Source organism: Sturnira hondurensis, unplaced genomic scaffold (genome assembly GCF_014824575.4).
Source record: "Sturnira hondurensis isolate 20B ecotype Veracruz unplaced genomic scaffold, ASM1482457v3 Scaffold0007578, whole genome shotgun sequence".
NCBI classification, from domain to species: Eukaryota; Metazoa; Chordata; class Mammalia; order Chiroptera; family Phyllostomidae; genus Sturnira; species Sturnira hondurensis.
The window spans coordinates 3,022,337-3,049,120 of NW_028080209.1; the positions used below are offsets into that span (position 1 = coordinate 3,022,337).

Genomic DNA, 26,784 nt, shown 5'->3' on the forward strand with positions numbered 1-26,784 from the left:
AGCACTGGACTGCGAACCAAAGGGTCATGGGTTCAATTCCCAGTAACGGTACCTGCTTGGCTTATAGACCAGGTCCCCAGTGTGGGGTGTGCAAGAGGTAACCACACATTGGTGTTTCTCTACCCCTATTTCTCCTTTCCTTCCCCTCTCTCTAAAAAATAAATACACAAAATCTTTAACAAAAACCCAACTTAATAACTTCCAGACGACACCAGCATAGCACGTGACTGCACAGGCCCGTGCCCACGGAGCCAGCTCTGCTACCAGCATGGGAACCCAGATCCTGACTCTGGGGCCCATAAGACCAGTCCTCCAAGTGCTAACTTGGAGGAAGGAGTAGTAATCACTGTGATTTACTGAGCACCTGCTATGTGCATTACACAAAATCTCTAGAAACCCTCAAAACAACCCTGAGGCATTTTGACCTTATGTTTAAGGGTGAGTTACCCACCCAGGGTTACCCACTGGGGCTTGGATTTGAACACAAGACCAACTCAGGAGCCCGCGTCCTTCTCCTATCACACAGCCTGTCGACGACTGACTCAGATAATCTTTCAGGACCTTTGCCCATGGGACCTATCACTGGGGGTCGAACAGCCGTTCTGCTCAAGATGGGAAGGTGTCCCGAGTCTGCAGATACTTCCAGTGAGGCTTCTGCTTCCACGGACATCGCTGCAGGTGAGCACCGAATGGGGTGGGGTGGGGGGTCCCAGGACGACTTGTCCCTCGTGGACCATGCATCTCCCTCGAGCCTCTTCTCCCCTCTGCACCAGCTTCCAGGCCGAGCTAGCTCCAGGCCCCAGGGGGGCTATCCCTATGTCCTCAACCTTCTCCCCACACAGCTATCAGCACCTGCAGCCCCCTGGCTGCCTGCAGTGGGGCCGCCGCCATTCGGAGCAGCTTGTCACCTTGCCAGGACCCCTGCTGGGGCTGACCCGAAGGGGCTCGGAGCCTGTCTACTTGCCCTCAGTGGCTGCCGGTTGGGCTGGGGCCAGCTGGGGCATGAAACTTGGCCTGGAGGGGTTGGCCAGCCAAAACGAAGAGCTGGGTGGCAGCTCCTGGCAGTTCCTGCCGCCATCATGTGAGTCAGCAGGGGCACAGCAGGTGGGCGCAGGTGGAGTCTGAGGCCTGGGTTCCTGCTGTCCCTGAGCAAGGTGCGTGTTTCCTTCCACCTCTCTCCCTCCTCAAGATTCCCAGCTAGAGAGACACTTTCCTCCTGCTCGGCTGCTCTCTGTGTTCCAGAAGCAGAGTACTCTGGAGCCTGTGGCACCAAACCGCACAGTTTAAAATGTCAGCTCCACCATTTAATAGCTGTGTGATCTTGTAAAAGTCACTTAACCTCTCTGGGCCTCAGTTTTCACATCCACAAAAGGCAAAAGGGCACTGATAATTGTACCTACTGCACAGGTCAGTGTGAGGATGTGGTGAGTTCATGCATGTGATATGCTTAGCAAAGTACCAAGTGCCTGGCACAGAGAAAACATTAAATGTTAGTGGTTATTAAACTTGCTGTAATTCAGCACTGTCTAACGGAAACGTAAGTCACACACATGACTTTTTGTAACAGCTTTATTGAGATATAATTCACAACCCCAAAATTCACCAATTTAAAGCATCCAATTCAATATAGTTTATTCAGAGTTGAACAAACATTACCGCTATCTAATTTTAGGAGATTTTCATCACCCCCAAAGAAACACACTGGTAGTCGTTCTCGATCCTCCCCCAGGCCCCTGCCAGCCACTGGCTACCACTAACGTACATTCTGTCTCTGTGGACTTGCCGTTCTGGACGCTTCATGTGAGTGGAACGCTATGATGTGTGGCCTTTTGGGCCTGGCTTTTTTTTACTCAGCATAATATTTTCTAGCTTCACACATGTATCGTGGAGCAGTACTTCGTGCCTTTTTGTGGCCAAATACTGTTCCACTGCAGACAGCACTACTCCTGTTTTGTTTATTCATCGGTTGATGGACATGTTGGTTGCTTTTGCTTTTTGCCTATTGTGAGCGATGTTGTTATGAGCATTCATGCACCAGTTTTGGTGTGGACATAGATTTTTACTTCCCTTGGGTGAACATGTAGGAGTGGAATTGCTGGGTCGTATGGTGACGTGTTTCATATATTGAGGACCTGCCAAACTTTTTTCCAAAGGTCACATCATTTTATAATTCACATATACAATTTAAAATTTTCTAGTAGCCACACTTAAAAGAGTAAAAAGTAACAGGTAAAATTAATTTTAATAATATATTTTATTTACCCAATCTATAAAGAGTTCTATATCTAATATCATACCATTATTTCAACGTGTAATCAATATAAAAATTATTACTGAAACATTTTAGTTTTTTTAATACTAAGCTTCAAACTCTTACGTGCACAGTATAGCGCATCTCAGTTCTGACTAGGTCCATGTCAGGTGCTCAGTAGCCACCTGTGGGCGGGGGCCGGTAGCACAGTTCACTGTGGTTGCGTTAGAGATTTTACAGTACCTGCTGGGCTCTGGGCTGCTGGCGCAGGACTTCGTGCACCCACGGAGCCTTGCACGCAGCAGTCCATCCGTAGATGCCTCTGGAATGAGTAAATGAGTGAACAGACCCAGTTTTCCCCCACAGCTGTTGATGGAGACCACAGCCACTTCCAGGAGTCTTGGCCTAAGCCACAGCCTGTCCAGGAGCTCATGGTCTCACTTCAGAGCATGGACCTGGAGGTATAGCGGGTCATGGGGGAGGGGAGGAAGAGTGAGAGAGGTGGGGCCGTGCCCAACCCTGAGGATGCCCAGACCCGCTGGCCAGCATATGGGGTGGCAGTGTACGTGTGTGGGTGTTCTCTGACCCTTCCCATGGCTGCAGAGGGAGCAGGACAGTCGGGATGTTGTGTGTGGCATCTGCATGGACAAGGTGTGGGACAAGCCAGAGGCTAAGCGGACCTTTGGCATCCTGCCCAACTGCACTCATGCCCACTGCCTGGGCTGCCTGCGCACCTGGCGGAAGCGCCGACAGGACTTCCCACTGGATGTCATCAAGTCAGTGTCCCGGAGAGGCCAGCAGCCTGCCGATGAGCGCTCCGGAGGGGTGTGGGCTTGGAGCCCAACCTGCGAGCCGTGACTGTTCTCCCCCTTTGCAGGGCCTGTCCCCAGTGCCGGGTCCATTCCAGCTACATCATCCCCCACAGGTTCTGGGTGAGCAAGGGGGCTGAGAAGGAGCAGCTCATCAGGAACTTCAAGGCTCGGACCAGGTAGGGCAGGAAGGGGCCACGACCGGGGTTAGGGAACGGGGTTAGGGAAGAAGGGAAGGCAGCCCTTGGTCCGTTGCAGCTCAGCCCTGGTTTCCCCATGCAGGGTCCCCCACATCCTGGAGGTTCAAAGTGATGGAGGTAGCAGGCGAGAGTGTGAGCTATTTCCACTATTTCTGAAAGCCCCATAGATCAGTTCCTGTCCCAAGCGGCCCAGACAGCAGCAGTGGGGCAAGGTCGAGCTCCTCGTTAGCCCAGTTCAGCGTCGGTGCAGGCAACTCGGTTCTTGCTTAGCTTTTATTTCTGATGTTTTTAAAGATCTTATTTATTTATCTTTGGAGGGGAAGGGAAGGAGAGAGGGAGAGAGATATCCATGTATGGTTGCCTCTCATGCATCCCCTGCTGGGAACTGGCCTGCAACCCAGGCATGTGCCCCAACTGGGAATCGAACCCCGACCGTGTGGTTCACAGGCCCGCGCTCAATCCACTGAGCTACGCCAGCCAGGACTATTTCTGATGTTTTTAAACAGGACAGTAAATTGATAGGAATACATATTGTGTGCTTAATAACCTTGGAAATTTGGGTCTCGGAGGAGACTAAAAGGCAGCCCTTAGAGAGAGGGGAAATTTGGGTGGGTTCCAATCTTCTTGTGGAGGGAAGACATTTATCCAAAACCTGGAGTTAGCTACAACTCCAGGTTCTTAATTCCACCTTCCCAAATGTTTTTTTTTACACTCACGATATGCAAAGTACATTTGGATAAATGGTGGCATAAAGAAGATTTTGTCTACCTGTGAGACATTCAACCTTGTTGTGAAGACCCCTGGTTTTGCCTGAGAACCGTAATGGCTCTGTCAACGAAGTTACTGAGACACATACCTGGGCGAAGTCTCACCCTGGGGCGGTATTTGAGCTGGTGCTGGGAGAGGAGCAGGGGCTCCTGGGGGTGGGGGAGGAAGGCTCTCCGGCCGGGAGAGGCCTGGGTGGGGAACTCCTGGCAGCTGCGGTGCCAGCTGGGGGTCTTCACCTGGGGACGGTAGGCAACAATGTGGGGGGTTATTATGTACTACAGACTTCACACACCTTAAACTCAATGAAGTAGAGACTCTTACTGTCCTCACACTGAAAAAAAAAGAAACTGAGGCATTGTCTCTGTGACGTAGTGAGGAAGTGGGTTTGAGCTGGCATGCTGAGTGGGTGCTGGAAGGAACCGTGGCAGCTGCACTGCCTTGAGAGGAAGAAGGACCAGACCAGTGTGGCCAATTGGCCATGAGGTTCACAGGAAAATGCAAGATGACTAATATCCCCACCTTGGTGACCACGGGACTGCTGCTGTCATGAGAGCTGGGTTAGGGGGCTAATGGGAATTTGGACCAGTCAAAGTGGGGGTTTTGTGGGCTACTGGGATGGGGTTGGTCCTGGTGCTAGCTTTGGTCAAGTGGGAGGAGGAGGAGGAGGAGGAGGAAGAGAAAAAGATGGCTGATCAGAGGAATTCCCAGACTTCCAGCTTGGGTGGCCAGCAGGGTCCTGCATGCACACTGGGACTGCAGGAAGTGGGAAAGAGCTGTTGGAATGGTGCAGAGTGATGACGCAGGAAAAAGCCCACAAACACGCACTCTGTCCCCTTCCTCCGTCTTTCTCACAGGAATGCTGCTCTCGCTCAGGCGGGTCACAATTTACCCACATACCCGTCCTGTATCTAACCTTTCACGGAGTGAATTTGAAACTTTAGAAGTGAGAATCTTCTTAATCAGTTTCATTAACTAGCAATTATCAAATCATAAGAATAGGACATTGTTCTAATTTGGTTCCAGAGACATATTTTAGGGTTCTCTGCTATCCCCCCTCCTTTGGTGGTATTACTGAAACAGTTCAAAGGAGGAAAGGAGATTCTTAGCTGACTGCTGGCCTGAGTCCAGACTGTGGGAATTAGAGAAAGGCCCTCTTCCTTTAGACTTTACTGCCATCTGCTGGGAGACAGTTGTAATAAATGTAAAATCAACACTGATGCTGGTTGTGGTTGGTCCAGCCTTTGTGCGGAGTCCAACCTGACAAACCTTGTGTGTCAGCCGTGAGTGCCCCTCGTTCCTGGGGCAACAGAGCCTGAAGGCAGTGAGCATTCTCCTCCTGTCACCTCCCCCATAGCCAGACGCCATGCCGGTTCTTCACGCGGGGGAAGGCCACTGCCCCTTCAAGTCTGACTGCATTTACCTGCACTAGCTCCCGGATGAGGCTGGGGCCTCGGACCCTCCCTGCCCTCAGAGTTTCCAGGTGGCTTCTGGGACTGAGATGGTAACAGCAGGGATATGGGGCATTTTATAACAAATGTCTGTGACAAATGTGAAACCTGTATGATGTCTATGACGTTAATGGAGCACGTTTAAATGTGGCACCTGCCCAGTCTTCTGCGGGAGCCCAGTTGTATTGCTCCTGGGCAATGCGGGTTGAAGCAGACATCTTTTCACGGATTTCTCCCTTCACCCCCAGGTGCGGGGCCCAGCAGCGTTGCTAGAGGACACAGTGTTCCCAGATTATGCCCTGGCCGTGGCCTTCTGGGGTTTTGACTCCTGCTGGATCCCAACGGTTCTTTCCACAGTCTCCTGTAGCCAGGATGGCGTGTGAGGGTGGGCTGAGGGGTCTTTCCCTTTTGGGGTTCATTGGGGGGTGCAAGTAGCCAGCCCTCTGTCTCCGTGAGCAAGGGAAGAAGGGTGGGGAGTGCTGGGGAAAGGGGAAGTATTGTCACTTTCTCTCTAGGGACTTGGATTTTAACTTTGCTCTTTTGTAGAAGGATTGTAAAAGAAAGCCAATAAAATGCACCTAAGCCATCACTGCTGGTGTCTGAAGAGTGTCCGCTGGCAGCCTGGGTGCCCCGCCACCATCCCAACCACAGGGGGCTTCTTCATTCAGTCTGTTTCGGTATCAGCCATCACTCAGCCTCTGGAAAACTTCACTGAACACTCATAAGAGTATGAGTGCATCTGACATCTTAGTATTATAAAAATAGTAAAGCTGTCACAGATCCCATAAAAGTATGTGGGAGATCCCCTAGCGTTATTGAATCATGCTTAGAAATTTCCTCCCTGCTCTCAAGTTGGCGAGAATGCAGACCTTGGTGGGCACGGGTTGGAGCCACCAGGAGGTCGAGCTGCTTGTTGAGGACAGAGGGGCAGGACAGAGGGCTGTCAGGCATCCTGGCTCAGCCCACCACTTGTCAGCGCCTGCCCCTACCTCAGCTGCTCGTCGGAAGACCAAAAATACCTCCTCTAAAGTTAAAGTTGCTAACCTTAGAGGTTAGCAATATAGAGGTACCTAGAAAAAGGTTCTCGGCTACTATTTTGGACTTTGTGGAGCAAGTACCATCTAAGAAAGTACCATCCTTAGTCTTTTCCAACAACTCCCTTGAAATTATTTGGGGGAAATTTTTTTTAAATATTTTATTTATTTATTTTTAGAGAGATGGGAGAGGAAGGAAAAAGAGAGGGAGAGAAACATCAATGTGTGAGAGAAACATTGATCAGTTGCTTCTCACACATCCACAAATGCGGCCCTGGCCTACAGCCCAGGTATGTGCCCTGACCGGGCATCGAACTTGGCAAACTTTTGGTCAGCAGGCCAGTGCTCAACCCACTCAACCACACCAACCAGGGCAGAAAAATTTTTTAATTTTGGTTTCAATGGAAATTAGATCCAGCTCAAAATATTCCTTATAGCTTCCCATACTTTTCAGAGGAAAAGCTAAGTTCTCCTCTATGACCACAAAACCTCATAAGATACAGCTATTTCTCTGATCTCATTTCTTATTATACCCCAGCCACATTTCTGCCCCAGGGCCTTTGCATTTGCTTTTCCCTGTGATTGAGATAGTCTCCTCACAGACCTGACCACCTATTTAAAATTACCTCTCCCTTCCCTACTGTATTCTTCTTAAAAGAACTATCACAATGAAACATTCTGTTATTTACTCATTTCATTATCTGTGTCTTCACACTTGAGTGTCAGCAACAATGTAAGCAAGGGTGTTTGTTCTGCTCCCTGTGTCCTCAGCTCCAGGTGCACAGTAACCACTTGTTGAACGATGGGAATGCAAGGCTGGTACAACATTCACAAATCAGTAAATGACATTCACCCTGTAAACAAAATGAAGGATTAAAAACCACATGATCATATCAATAGATGCAGAAAAAGCATTTGGTAAAATCCAGCACCCATTTATGATAAAAACTCAGCAAAGTGGGATTAGAGGGAACATACCTGAATATAACAAAGGCCACATGCGACAAATCCACTGCCAGCATCGTACTCTGGGCAAAACTACAAGGGTTCCCTTAAGATTGGGAACAAGACAGGGATGTCCGCTTTTACCTCTCTTATTAAAAATAGAACTGGAAGACTTCCGCCAAGATGGAGGCATAGATGGAAACACTGTGCCTTCTCCCACAACCAAGTTTGAATACAACAAAGGTTTGGAGAAACAAAGACACAACCAAAGGACAGAAAATTGAATTATACGGAAGTCCGATTACATCTAACTGTTCAACGGGACGGTAAGAGGGGCGGAGCCAGCAGCGAGCAGGGTCGGGCAGGACACGCCCCCGACCCAGGTGCGCAGGCAGACGGGAACCAGTTGGGGTGCGGGGCAGACCGCGGGCACATATTCGCGCACAGTGAGACAGACCACGCAGGCCCCAGGGGGCGAGGGCTGACGGCGGTGGCACACTCGCGTGCAGTGGGACGAAACTCGTGGGCCCAGTGACGGCAGCAACTGCGGCACCAGTGAGGGCCGTGGCGGCAGGCGGCGGACAGGACGCCATAGTCCCACTTTGACCCCACCCCCACATACAGCGTCACAACCCAGCGACTTAGTTGCCCTGCAAGACCAGAGAGAGCCATTGTCCCTCTTTGACCCCGCCCCCACCTACAACGTCACAACCCAGCGACTGAGTTGCCCTGTTCTAGTGAACACTTTAGGGCTCTGATCCTGCTATGGAACAGGCACGAACAACCAGAAAGATGGCACAAGAAAAACTCAAAGTCCAAGAGCAAATAACTCTAAGCGACCGAGAAATTGCCAGCCTCTCAGAAGCACAATTCAGGACACTATTTATCAGGATGCTCACAGAACTGGTTGATTATAGTCACAAATTAGAGGAACAAAGTTACAAATTAGAGGAACGTGTGAGGGCTGGACTGATTGAAATGAAGGGAGATGCACAGGAAACCAATAGTGATGGAAAGGAAACGGGGACACAAATCAATGGAATGGACCAGAAGGAAGAACAAAACATCCCACCAGAAAGGAATGAAGAAATGAGAATTCAAAAAAATGAGGAGAGGCTTAGGAACCTCCAGGACATCTTTAAACGTTCCAACATCCGAATTATAGGGGTACCAGAAGGGGGAAAGAAACAGCCACGAGTNCCACCTCTGGGGCCTATGTAGTCTCTCATTCTGTGGGTTCTCTCTCTCTCTTTTTTAAGATTTTATTTTTAGATAGAGGGGAAGGGAGGGAGGAAGAGAGGGAGAGAAACATCAGTGAGTGCTTGTGTATCACTCACCCCCTACTGGAGACCTGGCTTGCATCCCAGGAGTGTTCCCTGACTGGGAATAGAACCTTGGTTCACAGGCCGGCGCTCAATCCACTGAGCCACACCAACCAGAGCTGTGGTTGTCTTTTTATTTTGTTGATGATTACCTTTGCTGTGCAAAAAAATTTTAACTTGATGAAGTTCCATTTGTTTATTTTCTGTTTTGTTTTTCTTGCCTGGGGAGATATATCTGATAAAAAATTTTTACAAGCAATGTTTGAGATTTTGCTGCCTATGATTTCTTCTAGGATTTTTATGGTTTGGGGTCCAACATTTAAGTCTTTGATCCATTTTGAATTTATTCTTGTGTATGGTGTAAGAAAGTGATCTGGTTTCATGTATCTGCATTTTTTGCATGTAGCTGTCCAGTTTTCCCAACACCATTTATTGAATAAATTATCTTTAGCCTTTTGTATGTGCTTGCTTCCTCTGTCGAATATTGACTATAAAGCTGTGGGTTTATTTCTCGGCTCTCTGTTCTGTTCCACTGACCTGTGTGTCTGCTTTTATGCTGGTACCGTGCTGTTTTCATTACTATGGCCTTATAGTAAAGTTTCATGTTGGGAAGCGTGATTCCTCCAACTTTGTTCTTCTTTCTCAGGATCACTTGCTATGTAAGGCCTTTTGTGGTTCCATATAAATTTTTGAAATATTTGTTCTAGTTCTGTGAAATACATCATTAAAACATTTTTTAAAAATATTTTGCCTGGCTGGTGTAGCTCAGTGGATTGAGCGCAGGCCCGCGAACCACACAATCCCGGTTCAATTCCCAGTCAGGGCACATGCCTGGGTTGCAGGCCAGTTCCCAGCAGGGGACTCATGAGAGGCAACCATACATTGATGTTTCTCTCCTTCCCTTCCCCTCTAAAGATAAATAAATAAAATCTTTAAAATATATATTTTACTTATTTATCTTTAGAGGGGAAGGGAAGGAGAGAAGGAGAGAAATACCAATGTATGGTTGCCTCTTGTGAGTCCCCTGCTGGGAACTGGCCTGCAACCCAGGCATGTGCCCTGACTGGGAATTGAACCGGGATTGTGTGGTTCGCGGGCCTGCGCTCAATCCACTGAGCTACACCAGCCAGGCAAAATATTTTTAAAAAATGTTTTAATGATGTATTTCACAGAACTAGAACAAATATTTCAAAAATTTATATGGAACCACAAAAGGCCTTACATAGCAAGTGATCCTGAGAAAGAAGAACAAAGTTGGAGGAATCACGCTTCCCAACATGAAACTTTACTATAAGGCCATAGTAATGAAAACAGCACGGTACCAGCATAAAAGCAGACACACAGGTCAGTGGAACAGAACAGAGAGCCGAGAAATAAACCCACAGCTTTATAGTCAATATTCGACAGAGGAAGCAAGCACATACAAAAGGCTAAAGATAATTTATTCAATAAATGGTGTTGGGAAAACTGGACAGCTACATGCAAAAAATGCAGATACATGAAACCAGATCACTTTCTTACACCATACACAAGAATAAATTCAAAATGGATCAAAGACTTAAATGTTGGACCCCAAACCATAAAAATCCTAGAAGAAATCATAGGCAGCAAAATCTCAAACATTGCTTGTAAAAATTTTTTATCAGATATATCTCCCCAGGCAAGAAAAACAAAACAGAAAATAAACAAATGGAACTTCATCAAGTTAAAATTTTTTTGCACAGCAAAGGTAATCATCAACAAAATAAAAAGACAACCACAGCTCTGGTTGGTGTGGCTCAGTGGATTGAGCGCCGGCCTGTGAACCAAGGTTCTATTCCCAGTCAGGGAACACTCCTGGGATGCAAGCCAGGTCTCCAGTAGGGGGTGAGTGATACACAAGCACTCACTGATGTTTCTCTCCCTCTCTTCCTCCCTCCCTTCCCCTCTATCTAAAAATAAAATCTTAAAAAAGAGAGAGAGAGAACCCACAGAATGAGAGACTACATAGGCCCCAGAGGTGGGAAGCAGCAGAGGGGACTGCCATTGCCCCTGTTTGACCCCACCCCCACATACAGAATCACAACCCAGCAACTGGGTTGCCCCACCCTGGTGAACACCTAGGGCTCTGCCCCTCATATGTAACAGGCCATGAACAGACCAAAACATTGTGGCTCAAGAAGAACTCAAAGCCCCAGAGCCAATAACTCTAAGCGAAAAAGAAATAGCCAACTTATCAGATGCACAGTTCAAAATACTGGTGATCAGGATGCTCATAGAACTGGTTGATTTTAGTCACAAATTAGAGGAACAAATGGAGGCTAAACGAAATGAAGGGAAATGCACAAGAAACCAATAGTGATGGAAAGGAAACTGGGACTCAAATCAATGGAGTGGACCAGAAGGAAGAAAAAAATGACCAAACAGAAAAGTATGAAGAAACAAGAATTCAAAAAAGTGAGGAGAGGCTTAGGAACCTCCAGGACATCTTTAAATGTCCCAACATCCGAATTATAGGGGTACCAGAAGGGGAAGAGGAACAGCCACGAGTGGAAAACTTATTGGAACAAATAATAAAGGAGAACTTCCCCAGTCTGGCAAAGGAAATAGACTTCCAGGAAATCCAGGAAGCTCAGAGAGTGCCAAAGAAGTTGGACCCAAGAAGGAACACACCAAGGCACATCATAATTACATTAGCCAAGATTAAAATGAAGGAGAGAATCCTAGAAGCAGCAAGGGATAAGGGGCCAGTCACCTACAAAGGAGTACCCATCAGACTGTCAGTGGATTTCTAAAAAAAGACCTTACAGGCAAGAAGGGGCTGGAAAGAAGTATTCCAAGTCATGAAATCCGAAGACCTACATCCAAGAGATGGAAGGGCAGCAAAGCTTATCCAGCAAAGCTTTCATTTAGAATGGAAGGGCAGGTAAAGTGCTTCTCAGATAAGATCAAATTCAAGGAGTTCATCATCACCAAGCCCTTATTATATGAAATGTTAAAGGGACTTAACTAAGAAAAAGAGAATAAAAAATATGAACAGTGAAAGGACAGCAAACTCACAGATACTAAGAACCACACCTAAAACAAAAGCAAACTAAGAGGACAGCTAGATCAGGAGCAAAACCACAGAAATGGAGATCACATGGAGGGTTAGCAACAGGGGAGTGGGAGGAGGAGAAGGAGGAAGAAGGTACAGAAAATAAGCAGCATAGACAGTAGGTAGAAAATAGGGGGAGGGCAAGAATAGTATGGGAAATATAGAATCTAAAGAACTTGAGACACGTGGTCATAAACTAAAGGCAGGGGTGGTGGGGGAGGGGTGTGCAGGGTGGAGGGAATGAAAGAGGGGGAAATAGGACAACTGTAATGGCATAATCAATAAAATATATTTTTTAAAAAGAAGAAAAATTTTACCCTTTCTGACAATATGGAAGGACCTGGAGAAAATTATGAAAGACTCAGAAAAGACAAATACCATATGATTTCACTCATATGTGGAATCTAATGAACAAACAGAACATGCAAAATAGAAACAGACTCAGAGAGAGCAGGCTGACCACTAGTGGGGTAAGGGTAGGTAAGGGGGGGTGGAGGGATTGAGTTAAAAGGGAAAAGGACTCATGGACATGGACAACAGTGTGGTGATTGCTGTGAGGGAGGGGGTATAAGGGGGCTAAATGGTAATGGAAAAATCCAGTAAAGATTAAACAAAAATGTAGAACTCTATGAAGGAAAGAGAGATTTACTGCATGAATGGATGTGCACAGAGCAGCAGAAGTTCAGATGATGGGGAATACAAGATGATACCCAAAGAAGGGCTTACGGAGTGCTGTGGGGCTTCTCTGCCCTCTCCCTTTGTCTCTACCTTGCATGCTGTGATCCCTCCTGAAAGGATTCCAGGACTCAGTTCCAGCGTGTGATGTGTGGAAGCTTCCCCACACCAACAAGCAATTCTCAGAGGGCAGCAGAGATGGAGAATTCAACTCAATTCTGATACCGTCTTTGCGAAGATAGAATCAGATCCCACAGGTAAAGGGCTCGGTCCCACAGACCACCCTCCACTTCAGAGGCCAGTTCGTGTGAACCCATGCTGTTACCTGTGCTTCTGACCCACCAGCTTCACACCAGAGAGCCCTGAGATCCTTTCTTTGTGTTTGGTTAGTTTGCTAGAACATCTTACAGAACTCAAGAAAACCTGTTTACTCACTATATTACTGATTTATTAGCAAGGGAATTAAATAACACGAATGAACAGCCAGATGTTCATTGAATACATAGAATGAGCGCCAAGATGGAGGCATAGGTGGAAACACTGTGCCTTCTCCCACAACCAAGTTTGACTACAACAAAAGTTTTGGAGAACTAGAACACACCCAAAGACCAGAACATGGAATTATACGGAAGTCCGACAGCTACGAACCGTTCAACGGGGACGGTAAGAGAGGCCTAACCAGCAGCGGAGCTGGGTCGGGCAGGACAGATCCCCTGACCTAGGCACTAGGCACGCGGGCAGCCCAAAGCCAGTCGGGGTGCGGGGCAGACTGACCAAGGTCACACATTAGCGCACAGTGAGACGGACCACGCAGGCCCCAGGGGACGAACCCATGGTGGAGGGCTGACAGCGGTGGCACACTTGAGTGCAGTGGAACAAAACGCATGGGCCTGGTGACAGTGGTGGCTGCGGTGCCAGTGGGGGTCGCAGCAGCAGGCGGCAGAGGGAAGCCATTGTACCTCTTTGACCCCGCCCCCACATACAACGTCACAACCCAGCGACTGAGGTGCCCTGCTCTGGTGAAAACCTAGGGCTCCGATCCTGCTACTTAACAGGCATGAACAGCCCAAAAGATGGCGCAAGAGGAACTCAAAGTCCCAGAGCCAATAACTCTAAGCGACCAACAGATTGGCAGCCTCTCAGAAGCCCAATTTAAGACACTATTTATCAGGATGCTCACAGAATTGGTTGATTATAGTCACAAATTAGAGGAACATATGAAGGCTAAACTAATTGAAATGAAGGGAGATGTCCAGGAAACCAATAGCGATGGAAAGGAAACTGGGACTCAAATCAATGGAATGGACCAGAAGGAAGAACGAAACATCCCACCAGAAAGGAATGAAGAAATGAGAATTCAAAACAATGAGGAGAGGCTTAGGAACCTCCAGGACATCTTTAAACATTCCAACATCCAGATTATAGGGGTACCAGAAGGGGGAAAGAAACAGCCACGAGTGGAACACTTATTTGAACAAATAATAAAGGAGAACTTCCCCAGTCTGGCAAAGGAAATAGACTTCCAGGAAATCCAGGAAGCTCAGAGAGTCCCAAAGAAGTTGGACCCAAGAAGGAACACACCAAGGCACATCATAATTACATTAGCCAAGACTAAAATGAAGGAGAGAATCCTAGAAGCAGCAAGGGATAAGGGGCCAGTCACCTACAAAGGAGTACCCATCAGACTGTCAGCTGATTTCTAAAAAAAGACCTTACAGGCAAGAAAGGGCTGGAAAGAAGTATTCCAAGTCATGAAATCCAAAGACCTACAGCCAAGATTGCTTTATCCAGCAAAACTTTCATTTAGAATGGAAGGACAGATAAAGTGCTTCTCAGATAAGGTCAAGTTCAAGGAGTTCATCATCACCAAGCCCTTATTATATGAAATGCTAAAGGGACTTATCTAAGAAAAAGATGATGAATAACATTAACAGTGAAAGGACAGCAAACACACAGGTATTAACAACCACACCTAAAACAAAAGCAAAACACGAGGACAGCTAGATCAGGAGTGGAACCATAGAAATGAAGAACACATGGAGGGTTAGCAACAGGGGAGTGGGAGGGGGAGAAGGGGGGAGAAGGCACAGAAAATAGCATAGATGGTAGGTAGAAAATAGATAGGGGGGAGGGCGAGAATAGTGGGGGAAATATAGAATCCAAAGAACTTGAGACACGTGGTTATAAACTAAGGGGGGGAGAATGGTGGGGGAGGGAGTGTGCGGGTGGAGGGGAATGAAGGGGGGGAATAGAACAACTGTAATGGTATAATCAATAAAATATATTAAAAAAATACATAGAATGAGGTCCCAAAGGAAGAAGCCTCTGTCTCCTGGAGTTTGGGGCCCAGCAAGGTGGAAGTGTTCTGATTCCTCAACGTGGAAGCTCATGGAAGAAGGCCCAGGAGGTATTCTTTTTGGGGGATTTTATGGAGGCTTCACTTAGGAAGTCATGATTGACTAACTCATTGGCCACTGGTGATTAATTCAACCTCAAGTCCTGCCCCCTCAATTCCCTCAGTCAGGGGGTGGAACTGCAAGTTTGTCTAACCACATGATTGGCTCCTATTGGGTGGGATCCAAAAGTCACCTGATTAACATAACAAGAACGGCCGCTTCGGAAATTTCAAGTGGGTTGGGAGCTGTAAACTAGGAACTGTGGAAGACTAAATATGTCTGCCGGGTAAATTTCAGTCATCTGAATGAATAAATATCTATGTATTTCTTAGAAACCACAAGATTGCACCTCCTTTTGCCGAAGCCTGCCTCCTCTAACAAAGTTCCTTCAACTGAAACCCTGAGAAGTGGAGCCAATCCGGCCCCATATAAGCAATCAGAGCAAGGCTACTTCTTGCCTTTAGGAGGAAGTTCCAAGCAAGACCTTTGGCTATACAGAGGGCGTGTAAGCTTTTACTGCGACCCCATTATCAGGAATATTCGTACAACAAATATTTCTGGAGAGTACTAAAACCTAAATGAGGGCAGTCGATGGCCTGTGAAACAAGTGAAGTTATGGTGGGGTGGTAAATTGTGATCAAAACCTATCTCAGAGCTCATGATCTACAAGCAACATGGGCGTCAACTAAAATTAAATGATGGTTGGATACCGAAGTACAACAGGATCCCTGACGTCCTTTGTGCACCCCCGTTCTCAGTGGAGGACGGTTGAGGACCGCAGCCGATGACCCGCCCCTCCTCCAAGCCCCGCCCCACCTCACTCTCTTGGGTGTGACCCCACCCACAAACTAGACCCCTCCCCTCGCCCTGTGGCCCTGCAAGTTCCAGAGATACGCTCTCCGCCTTTCTAGTTCCCCTACTCCGTTCCCTTTACGCTCTTGTTGGCTCTGCCCCTTCCGGCCTGCCCCTCCGCGGCACCTCCAGGCGCGCTTCTCGCTTCTTTCACTTTTTCACAGCATCGCAGCTGAGATCCTGCTGCGGTCGCGTTTTGAGCCCTAAGGAGGGAATGTGGCGGGCGCGGGAAGGTTCCTGCCGCGGCGTCCGGGCGAGTGCTGGAGTCCTCACTTTCTCCAGGACTCGGAGCTGAGGCTCGAAACACGACAGGAGCGGGTGGGCGGGAGGGGAGGCGACGCGGGTCCCAGGCATGGCATCCCGGGACACAGCGCCCTATCCGGCTGAGAGCTCCGAACTGGCGCCCTGGGCTCAGCTGGAGGCCCCCGCCCGCCTCCTGCTGCAGGCGCTGCAGGCGGGGCCGGACGGGGCGCGGCGCGGCCTGGGGGTTCTGCGGATGCTGGGCAGCCGCGGCGGGGAGCCCTTCGCGTGGGGCCGCGTCCTGGAGGCGCTGTGCCGGGAGGAGGCCGTCACGGAGGGCCCGGACTGTCGGCTGCAGTTGTAAGTGGGCCGGTCGGCTGCTGGCGGAGCACCCGGCGCCGCCTTTCACCCTCCACAGTGGGTGAGGCAGGGGCTGGTGCCTCCTCCCTTCTCCAGAGGAGGAGCCTGAGGCTCGGTGAGGTTAATTCCCCATATCGAGAGGGTCCTTGCCACGCACCCGGAGGTGCATCGTACCTAGTGTGTGCCGGCCAGTGCCGCGTACCTGGACGCAAGGCTCCCCTTCTGCTGGGTGTAAATGAATAATTATGTCAGTGGGCTCAGATCGATCTTGATCGTACATTCATTCCATCTCTGCAAAACTGAACTCGTACCTTCAGTATAGGCATACTTAAGTACAGAGTGGACACGTGTTAAAATACGTACGTCATAACGTATACAACAATTGATATTTAAAATGAGATAAATGACAAACATCTGGCTGTGGTGGCTTTATATTATTTCGGTTTTCAAAGCATAACATACATTTTGCGGCGACATCACTTGCCTTAAGGACGGTGTTCTCCATCATTTCTAGTCTTGGGTGAATTTGAACTTTTCTTTTTTGCCTCTGTGGCTGATAATTCCTACTAAGTGCAGAGGTGTCAACCCTGTCATTTTCTTATTTTGTTGTGATTCCGTTATTGGTATTCACTTTCTTTTCAGTCAGCCTTATAAGCCACGTGTCCGTTTTGTGAAGGTTCCGTTTTTCTTAAAAAGAGTTAATACTGTACTCAAATGCATTTAACTGATCCGTTAACTAGAATACGTACACTGGAAGTTAAAAAACTCAGTGCCACCCGCAGCCTCTAGGGGTGTGAAGAGCCCGCCTTCCTCTTGGAAACCCCTGCCTCGGAATTGGGCCAGGGCCAATCCACGTATTAAATTTTGGTAATATGTAATTTCTTGTGTTTTAGATAAGTCGAAACAGAAGTTCTTATATCTTCTTCACACAGTCCTCTTTAAGTTTATTTAAAGAGATGGGTCAGGAGAACTTTCAAAACCCCCAAATCAGAGGCTACAGAAATGCTTTCCAGCAGTCTGGCTTTTTCTGCAGAGTAAGGGGAGTGGGGACTTAACCTGAGGTCCCTGAATAGAGCTGTACTTAAGTATCATTGGTTTCTTTTGTAATCATATATATTTTATTTTGTACATTTAACACTTATTCTGATAAGGGGGGGGGTCCATGTACAAAAAAAAAAAAACCTAAAAGGCTAAAAGCCTTTTAAATAGGGTCTTCCTCACCTCTCTACTTCCAAATATCCTTCCCCACGAATTGATCATTTTTTTAAACCTACACTCTAGTTTTCTCTCTCACTTAATGTTCATTTTCCACGAAGAAAGTTGCTTTTTCTCTCTCATACACATCCAAGGACCTGTGTGTGTGATGTTGAACAGCTCTTCGAAGCTGTGCATAGAGAGGAGCAGAAGCCTGATGGGTGGTGAGCTAGATGCACCCATGACTTGCCACCCTGACAAACTTCGCGTCACGCAGCATCTGGATTTGTGCCTTCACAACATTATAGACGGCGACATTGCTATGTCCTCAGTAGCCCTTGCTTGTATCTGTACACTTATTCTCAGAGTTATTTCATTCAGTGAATGTGTACCTAGGGGCTGGTGCTGTGCTGGGTCTGGGACACAGGAAGGAGGCATACCGTCTGCCTCCCGGAACTCATTTTGGTGTGGGGAACATCAGGGTTGGGCAGATGTCACTGTGACTTCCAAGGGAATGCCAAGTGGAGCACAGGGCCACAGACAGTATGGCAAAGCATCTTGGAGTATTTTTACATAAAGTTTGGGCAAGGACTTTTTTCTTTTTTATGTAAAACAAGCGTGAATTTTTGAGCTGAAATAGGAAGTGTCCAAGAGCAGGGCCCAGCACTGAATAGTAGATGCTCAGTGAACACTTGTCGGGTGACTTGTGCTGTCCCCCTCCATCCACACTGACTCACGGGTACCTCCCAGCCCCCCATCTGTCCATTCCCATCTAGCCTCGAGGTCTGCCCAGTCTGCCCTGTGTTCCTTTCAGCAAGACCCTTAACTGCTTGCCTCCCTCTGCTACTCAGGAAACCACTGCTGCTGCAATTGCCCGTGTTATGCCAGCGCAACCTGATGTCCCTGCTGATGGCTGTTAGGCCGTTGCTCCCTGAAAACAGACTGCTCCCTCTGCTGCATATCGTCCGGCAGGACCCAAGCCCTGACCCTGATGCCTGGCTCCAGGCCCTGGGGAAATTGCTGGAAAGGGACCTGGGTGTTGGAGTCTCCATTGAGGGAGCGTCCCCACTGTCTAAAAGGTGCCAGACGCAGCTCAGAGACCTGTGTAGGCAGCTGGGTTCCGGGGGCAGGAGGTTGAAGTTGGCCCAGTCTCCAGATGCTGAAGAGGAAAAAGAGGAGGACAAGTTCTCCCAGTGGCCTAGGAAACGTAGAAAGGAGCCAGAAGAAGAGCCTGCCAGTCCTGAGAGGGAAAGGGCCCCCAAAAGGTTCCGGTGTTTGGAAAGGGCAGAAGAAGAGCGTTATGAGGAGGAGAGAGTGGAACGTGAGCCTTTGGAAACTCCAGCAGGTGGAGGAGGCACATCACCTGTTAAGAACCAGCCTGTCGTGGGGGCTGAGCCCACTGAGTCTGGGCAGAGTCTGCAGGATGCGAGGGGACCAGCTGAGAGTTTGGAGTTGCCGAAAACTATCCAGGTAACAGGGTGAGGAGGCTGGGTTTAGAGTGGTTCTTCAGGCAGGGGGTTTATCCGGGGCAAAAGCCAGTTGGGACACTTTCTCAATTTGTCTATGGAGGATGGGGTTAAGGGCGTGTAGTCTGCTCTGCAGATTCTGGGGAAGGGAGTTAAGGGAGGTGGGAAGCCCTTGACCTAATGATCTGTAACTTGAGTGGCTCCAGAGCCACCCAGCCTGAGGCCTGGGTCCACCCCCATTGGGGTGGGTACAGAGAAAACAAGTCTAGACAGCTGGATTTGCATGGCCCATGTCTACTTTGAGTTCTTAAGCTTTTTTTCAAGGCTTAGGCTTTATGTTCTTGGCACTCTTGTGTCATCTTTGCCTACTAGCTCCCACCAATTTGGGATCTTCTCAGGAGAGGGAGCTGAGGCTGGGCTTGAGGCCATTCCCTACCATGTGGGTAGGGAATTGGCAGTGACTGACTCTCCTTTACAGGACCAGGTTCCCAGATTGCAGAAGGTGCTCAAGACCTTTGGGGAGGTGAGTGGCCCTCCCCTGTTCACGTAGCCCCTCACCTTCCTTGAGCCAGCTGTGCTCAGGGAGGAGCCAGTGCAGTGAGGCACAGGGCATTTGGACTGGAGATCCGAGGGCAGTCACTGCAGGCCATTTCCAGGCCCAAGTACAGATATGTTGTCTGGTAGCACCTTCCTGAGTCCTCAGCCACCTACTCCAGTCGAAGGGGTGGCCTCAGTGACTTGTCATCAAGCACTCTGCCAGCCCTAACGCAGGGTTTGCCTTCCCAGGGGTTGGAGGGGCTGGAGAGCGGCCCCCCAGTTGAACTGCGGCTTCTCCATGAATGCAGTCCCAGCCAGGTGAGTCCAGAAAGATTGCCTGGACCTGAGGTTACATCCCCTCTCCCCAGCTCTTCCATTTAACTTCATGTTTCCCTGCCTCATGTGGCATTTTGGTAGGGGATTTTTTTTTGTCTCTTGTCTCTCAAGTGGGGGTCACCCTGAGTGGTTTTTTTAAGCCCTTGACTCCACCGGGGGGGAGGGGCAGCTCTCCCAGCCTTACCTTCCCCCTAGGTGTCCTTGCCCTACCCCTCTGCTGCCCAGTTGGCTTGAGACAGCCTAGCAGAGGCACATGGAATGTCCCTCTGTCCTCCCTCCTGCCTGGCAGATGGACCTGCTGTGTGCCCAGCTGCAGCTCCCCCAGCTCTCGGACACAGGCCTTCTGCAGCTCTGTACCTGGCTGCTGTCCCTTTCACCAGATCTTAGCCTCGGCAGTGCTACTGTGCTGGCCAGGAACCTCTTCCTTGGACGGGTAGGTGCACTGGGTGCACTCAGACTGCCAGGCCCAGGCGGGGAGAGTCTGAGCCCTCGGAAGGGTGATGTTTGGGGGAGGGTGTTCCAGCTTTGCAGGCATCTGGCCTGTCCAGGCAGCCTGGGGCAAGAGAAGGGCATGGGCCCCTGGGCCCTCTACCCCCATGGCATGTAATTCCTCCTTGAACTTCAGACCATTCCAGAAGGATTTGGGCTCAGGGGTTTGGGACCTGGGGAAAGGAGCTATGTGTCTTTTCCAGTGGGTGGTCCATGTGAGTCCTAGATAAAAGAACTTTTTCCCTCTGTAACATATATCACCGTGTGAAATATGTGTCTGCTAAACATTTATGGAAGGTAAGAAGAAATGAATTTGATAGTATTTTCCTCTCCTTTGGCTGTAGATCCTCTCCCTGACTTCCTCAGCCTCCCGCCTGCTCACAGCTTCCCTGACTTCCTTCTGTGCCAAGTATACCCACGCCGTCTGCAGAGCCCTGCTGGGCCCCATTCTCCGATCCCCAGAAGCAGGTAACTTGGAAACAGCATTCACCCCAGCGTGACCCTGGCAGGAGCTGGACACCCAACAAGTAAAACCCGTTACTTCCCTGATGGTGCCCTATAATGAACTGAGCATTCTGTTCCCTGCAGTCCCACCCTCTCCTGCCACTTTGTCCAGACTTTCCCCGCCTGCTGTCCCCTGCCTAGGTCCAGCTCAAACAGAGTTATTGTGTTGCCTTATGAAGGACGAGGCCCTGGAGCCAGACAGGCAGCTTCTAGTCCTCGGGTGAGTGTACAGGCCTCCACGGCCCCACGCCCCCTCCCACCTTCTCCCCTTGACCATGTCTGCTCTGGGCGTTGTGGAGTTGGAGCCCCTGGGCACCAGCCCCTGTGCCTGAAAGACTGGAGGCACCCCTCCTGCTGCTGTCTGAGCCTGACTGGTACCTGCCCCCCTGGGCCGTGCAGTCTGCTGTTTCCCGGGCCCGGGATTTCAGTCTTCCTGCCGGGTGCCTTGCAGGATGCAGGGACGAGGCTGGGGGTCCCTGCTGTTGAGTGGCTCACAGTGTAGTTGGAAGCTGGCTCTGTGGTGAGGAGCACTGGCTCGGAGTCAGACGCTAAGACGTGGCTTTAAATCTCAACTTTGCTTTTTTTTTTTTAATGTGTGATTCAAACAGAATCACACATTAAATATAAGAAGCTCTCGGAACTTTATTTGAAAAATGGGCATAATTCTCACTATGTATGATTTTTCTAGCTATTAAATGTGATAATTCATATAAAGATCTCAGTACAGTACCTGGCACTTAGTCAATGCTAAGAACTTGTTATTTAATTGGAATTAAAACTGGGGAGTCAACGCACAGACATGTAGAAATAATGAGTAGGCAAGACCCCATTGGCTACCAACATGAAATATAACATGCTGAGAATAATATGAGTAGGGGACAGTCTCAAAAATAATATTAGCCTCCACATATTGAACACCATCTTGGTGCTTTAGGTGCATTATCTCAGTTAGTCTTCATGCTGTCTGGTGAGGTATGTGCTGCCATTGTCTTAAAGATGCTCAAAGAGATTAAGGGGTGTGTCCAGAGGTCACATGTTGAGCGAGAAAGGCTTAGGATCAAACCCAAGTCTGGCAACCCAGGAAGCCACACTGTCTATGTGACATGTTGCCTTTCCAGACGAGCTGAGGACCGCGCGGTGGGACAGGAAGCACAGCTGGAGAGGACCCCACTGTGGGTAGGGCCCCATGGGGAAGGCTCCCCTGCTCCAGGAGGTCTCGTGTGTGTCATCCACCCATCATTAGGTTCCCTGGGTCAGCTTTTGTATTCAGGATGTGTTCTTGACTCCTGATTATTTTTCAGGGGACCTTCATACACCCCACTGTTAAATCCATTGTCAGCTCCCAGGGTCTTGGGTTGTGGCCTTCCCAGCACTGAGTATGGGCTCTGCAACAGTGGCTACAGGGCAGCCAGTGGAGTTGGGGAGTCTGACTCCTTCCTCTGGTGACAGGGATCTTGGCCTTGCCCTGCCTTCAGGTAGGAGCAGTAGATACCCAGGCTTGGGTGAGGCCAGGCTTAACCAACACCAGGCCCTGTGTTTTACAGACAGATCTTGGAGTTGCCCTGGAAGGAGCAGACTTTCTTGGTGTTGCAGTCACTCCTGGAGCGGCAGGTGGGCAGGCTGCCTTGGGGAAGATGGACGAAGAAGGGCTGTAGGGCTGTGGATGGGTGGGGGTTGGGGGGAGGGCCTGGGTTTCTGAACCTTTCTGTGAGGGAGGGGCAGGCAGGACTGCTGCCCTGCAGTCCCTCCCCAGGCTGTGGCTGTGGGGGAGTCCTGGGGCTTAAAGGCTGATGGTGGAGAGCTGACTGCCTGGTAAATCCCATCAATGCCTTTTACAGGCTCTGGGGCTTTGGGGAGGGACTTTCTGATGTGTGTGTGTATACATTTAGTTTTATCTCTGAAGAGGTAATATATTCATATGTTCACAATTTTGGAAGCTCAAAAAGATAATAGTGATATCCCCAGCCACAGATTCCCCCCTCCAGGGTGAATGGTGTTATTAGTTTCAGGGGAGGGTCCCCCTCCAGGGTGAATGGTGTTATTAGTTTCAGGGGATCCCTCCCAGAGATGCTCTGTATCTACAAGGATGCAGGTATAAATGCACTCTTCCTCCCCTCTTTTTTTTTCTGGTAGGTATTTTATTTTATTTATTTTTTATTTTTTAGATTGTATTTATTTATTTATCTTTAGAGGGGAAGGAGAGAGGGAGAGAAACGTCAATGTATGGTTGCCTGTCATGAGTCCCCTGCTGGGAGTTGGCCTGCAGGGAACTGGCCTGCAACCCAGGCATGTGCCCTGACTGGGAATCGAACCGCGATCCTCTGGTTCACAGGCCTGTGCTCAATCCACTCAGCTATGCCAGCCAGGGTTCTTCTTCTGCTCTTTACACAGATGGTAACAGCAAGCTTGGTGCTCTGTAGTTTGCTTTATTCACTTAACATTATATTTTGGCAATTTTTCCATATCAGTGCCTAAACTTCTGCCGCATTTGTTTATAGCCTAGGTGTTGACCTAACCTCATTATGCCTCAGCTCCCTCATCTACTAAAGGGAGTGATGATAGCTGTGATGAGGTTTAAATGGGGTGATAGGTGTAAAGTGCTCGAGCGTGCCTGGTACGTAATAATGTTTGTTCAGTTATTAGTGTGAAGAGCTGTTGCTGCGCTGGCAGTACTGCTCCTGTGTGTCTGTAATCACTAAGCCAGGCTGGGGGTCCCTGGCCTCCCTTAATTCTAATCTGAACCTTTGCAAAGGTTACCACGATTTTCTGAGACCTAGGTGCCAGCTGTATGCATTATCTCATTTAATCCTTTTCACAGCCTTCAGAGTTAGATTTTATGAGTCCCATTTTATAGATGTGGAAACTGAGGCTTAGTTTGGTTAAGTGATCTGTACAGGGTCACCTAGTTAAGAAGTGGTGGGCCTGGGAATTAAATGTGAGTCCTTTTCTTGTGCTACTGTCTTAAATCCCAATGCGTGCAGGTGGAGATGACCCCTGAGAAGTTCAGTGTGTTGATGGAGAGGCTCTGTAAAGAGGGGTTGGCAGCCATCACGTCCATGGCCTATGCCAAGCTCATGCTGACAGTGATGACCAAGTATCAGGCCAGTGTAAGTGCTGACAGGGCTGTGAGGGCTGGTCCTGCTGCTCTGAACCTGCATGAGGGTGCGCATGTGTTTGCCAGGGAGAAAGCTTTGAATGTTAGCCAAGGAATCCACAAGTTCAAGCCCAGGACTAGCCGTGAGAGCTGAGGTCGGGATGAGGTTGGCTAAAGCACTGGGCGCATAGCTCCTGCTACATCTCGGGCTCTGCTCTGAGTCCTTTACATATGTTAACTCGCTGGTTCCTTATACGCCTTAGCATGACGAGAAGATATTATTAGCTCCATTTTACAGAAAAAGAAATTGAGACTCAGAATGGTTAAAGTAACTTGTCCAAGGTCACCTTGTCAAGCTGTGGTAGCATCTTACAAAGGGCCCTGTAGGTTATGGTGAGGAGCTTGGACTTTATCTTTTTTTCCCTAAGATTTTATTTATTTATTTTTGGAGAGAGGGGAGGGGAGGTAGAAAGAGAGGGAGAAAAACCATTGTGTGGTTCCCTCATGTGCACCCCATACTGGGGACCTGGCCCACAACCCAGGCATGTGCCCTGATTGGTAATCAAAGTGGCGATCCTTAGGTTCATAGGCCAGTGCTCAATCCACTGAGCCACACCAGCCAGAGCTGGACCTTATGTTGAAGGCCAGGTATTCCTGGCTGTGGGTTCTTTACCTTTTTCTTGAGAGTCACAGACCCATTTGATGATTTGATAGAAGCTATAACTCCTCCCAGAAAAAAAAGTAAATACGTGAACACACACCTTGTGAACACATATCAGGATCCTCCTGGACCCTTTAGGACAGATCCTGGAAGGACCTCCAATACGAGGCCTCAGGAGGTATCCCAGGGCCCTCAGCTGGTCAGGTTTGCATTTTGTAAAGAAACCTCTGGCCTCTTTAAGGAGTGGGGATTAGAGAGTGAAGATACAGGGTTGACACCTATCAAGAGATTGTTGCAACAGGTTAGGGAAGGAAAAGTGTGGCCCATAAGGAAGGTGGCAGTCATAGTTACTGTCTCTGAACACAGTCTCCCCTCATCTGTAACTAGGAGGATTGTGAGGATTTTATGAACTAATGCAAATAATGTACTGCCACATAGTAAGCACTCAGTTGTCAGTTGTTATTAATATGGCTGACTTAGCAAGTTGTGCAGTTAGTACCCAGGTCCACCTGAATCCAAAGACTTTGCTTCACTGTAGTGAAATAATGAGGTTCGCTTGTTCAGGGAGTCATTGCTTCCCTCCATTGTCCCTAAGTCCTAGACTCCTCCCCTTTCTGAGTAGAGCCCAGGGTGGGATGGGAGGGGAGAGATCAGCAGCTGGAGTCCTGCCACAGTTCTTCCTTCTCCCTAGATCACCGAGACCCAGAGGCTGGGCCTGGCCACACCCCTATCGCTCAACACCACTTTCCTGAGAAAGTCCCTGCAGGCCGGGCTGAGGCATCTGGCCCCCTGACCTTCCACCTGGGTCCGCTCTCCTAGAGCTCTCTCACCAGCTTCCTGAAGGATACTTCTGCCCTCAGCCCCTCTCCCAACCCCTTGCCTGGGGGTAAAGGCTGAGCCTGTCCATCCCAGGCATCAACTGCCTACTGTTCCAGGCGGCAGAGAGGCCATCTTGACCTCCCAAGCAGCAGCAGCGTGCCAGGCTGAGGGGGCTGCATTTCCAAGGGCTGCTGACCCTGGCTCACTCCTTGTCACTTCTACCTCAGAAACTTTCCTGTGAGCCCCAGTAGGGTCACAGCAGACACAGAATAGAGGAAGATGCTCCGGGGGCCCTGTGTGCTCAGCATGAATCTCTGTGCTCCAGTGTGTGTTGTGATCCTTTGTACTGTTCAGACCTGAATAATGATTTATCAGTGGTATTTAATAAAAAGTGAGAAACTCAACAGTGTCTTACTAGAAGCAGTCCTTGCATTCCTATTAACTCTGGGTATTTGTTGAAAGTCAACTCACCAGCACCCCCTGCCACCACTCCACCCTGCCCAGTGACAAGGAGCATTTTTCCCTAGTGAAAGGTTCTGTAGAGGAAGGTGGTAGAGTTCTGAGGTTTATTCATTCATTTTCTGTGAGGCAGGTAATGTGTGACACCACCTACTCCAACCCTATTAGCTGTCTGTTGAGTAGGGGAGATGGACAGCAACCAAGGTGAGAGGGGGCAGGCTTGAAGGTGGGAGTGACACCGTCTGGAGTTGGGGAAGGCTTTTCTGTAGAAGACATTTGAGTACAGATAGAGGGGGCCTGCGGTTACTGTGGGCTGAGAAGAGGATGTGGCCTATGGAACATGAAAAGTCAGGAAGGCTGTGCAATATTGTGGGTGTGTCTGTTCTACACCTATAGCACCTGGGTAGGCACCTGGGTCATAGTAAACACTGGTAGATGTTATTGAAGCAACTGTTGAGTGAAAGTTCTTTAAAGTACCTTTCCAGCTCTTCCTCATTGCAGGCTGTGAGGGGCCAAGAACACAACTTTTATTGACATGTCCCTTCTCACAACTCTCCCGGAAGCCGGGAGCCCCATATTAGAGCCAGATGAGGGAGAGAGGTCAGGAGATATGTGGGGACGGCAGGAGGAAGTGGGCAGAAGTCTGAAGACAAACGTGCAGGAATTGCACCCTCTCAACGGCCTAATATATGTGACTTCTGAAGTTCAAGCCCTGGCTGGACCTAGGAAGGGCCTGGGAAGCTGCTGCCGCAAACGAGCACAGTCTCAACCTGCCGCAGAGCATCCAGGACTGCAGCGTCTAAAGAAAGTGGTTCGGGAGCTGATCTAGCGGTGCCACGAGCGGCAGCG

The 26,784-nt window shown here is 49.1% G+C and overlaps 1 protein-coding gene and 1 long non-coding RNA gene across 6 annotated transcripts; both read left to right on the top strand.

The window, feature by feature from the left end:
• The first annotated feature begins 2,583 nt into the window (after positions 1–2,583).
• LOC118991532 (uncharacterized) lies at positions 2,584–5,594 on the top strand. The gene is made up of 3 exons (XR_005067438.1): positions 2,584–2,712; positions 2,855–3,239; positions 5,383–5,594. It is a non-coding gene; the product is annotated as an uncharacterized LOC118991532 (long non-coding RNA).
• Positions 5,595–15,945: 10,351 nt separating this feature from the next.
• FANCE (FA complementation group E) lies at positions 15,946–26,748 on the top strand. 5 transcript variants are annotated; one of them, XM_037052835.1, is made up of 10 exons: positions 15,946–16,376; positions 18,422–19,040; positions 19,515–19,559; positions 19,823–19,891; positions 20,199–20,342; positions 20,743–20,866; positions 20,987–21,122; positions 22,447–22,513; positions 23,884–24,009; positions 25,349–25,880. In XM_037052835.1, exons 1-10 carry the CDS (start codon positions 16,129–16,131, stop codon positions 25,448–25,450), a joined length of 1,680 nt encoding a protein of 559 aa, XP_036908730.1. In that variant the 5' UTR covers positions 15,946–16,128; the 3' UTR covers positions 25,451–25,880. The 5 variants fall into 5 exon arrangements, with proteins under 5 accessions (XP_036908730.1, XP_036908731.1, XP_036908732.1 ...); XM_037052836.1 differs by having other exon boundaries at positions 21,044–21,122; XM_037052840.1 differs by lacking the exon at positions 15,946–16,376 and adding an exon at positions 16,392–17,243.
• Positions 26,749–26,784: the final 36 nt, after the last annotated feature.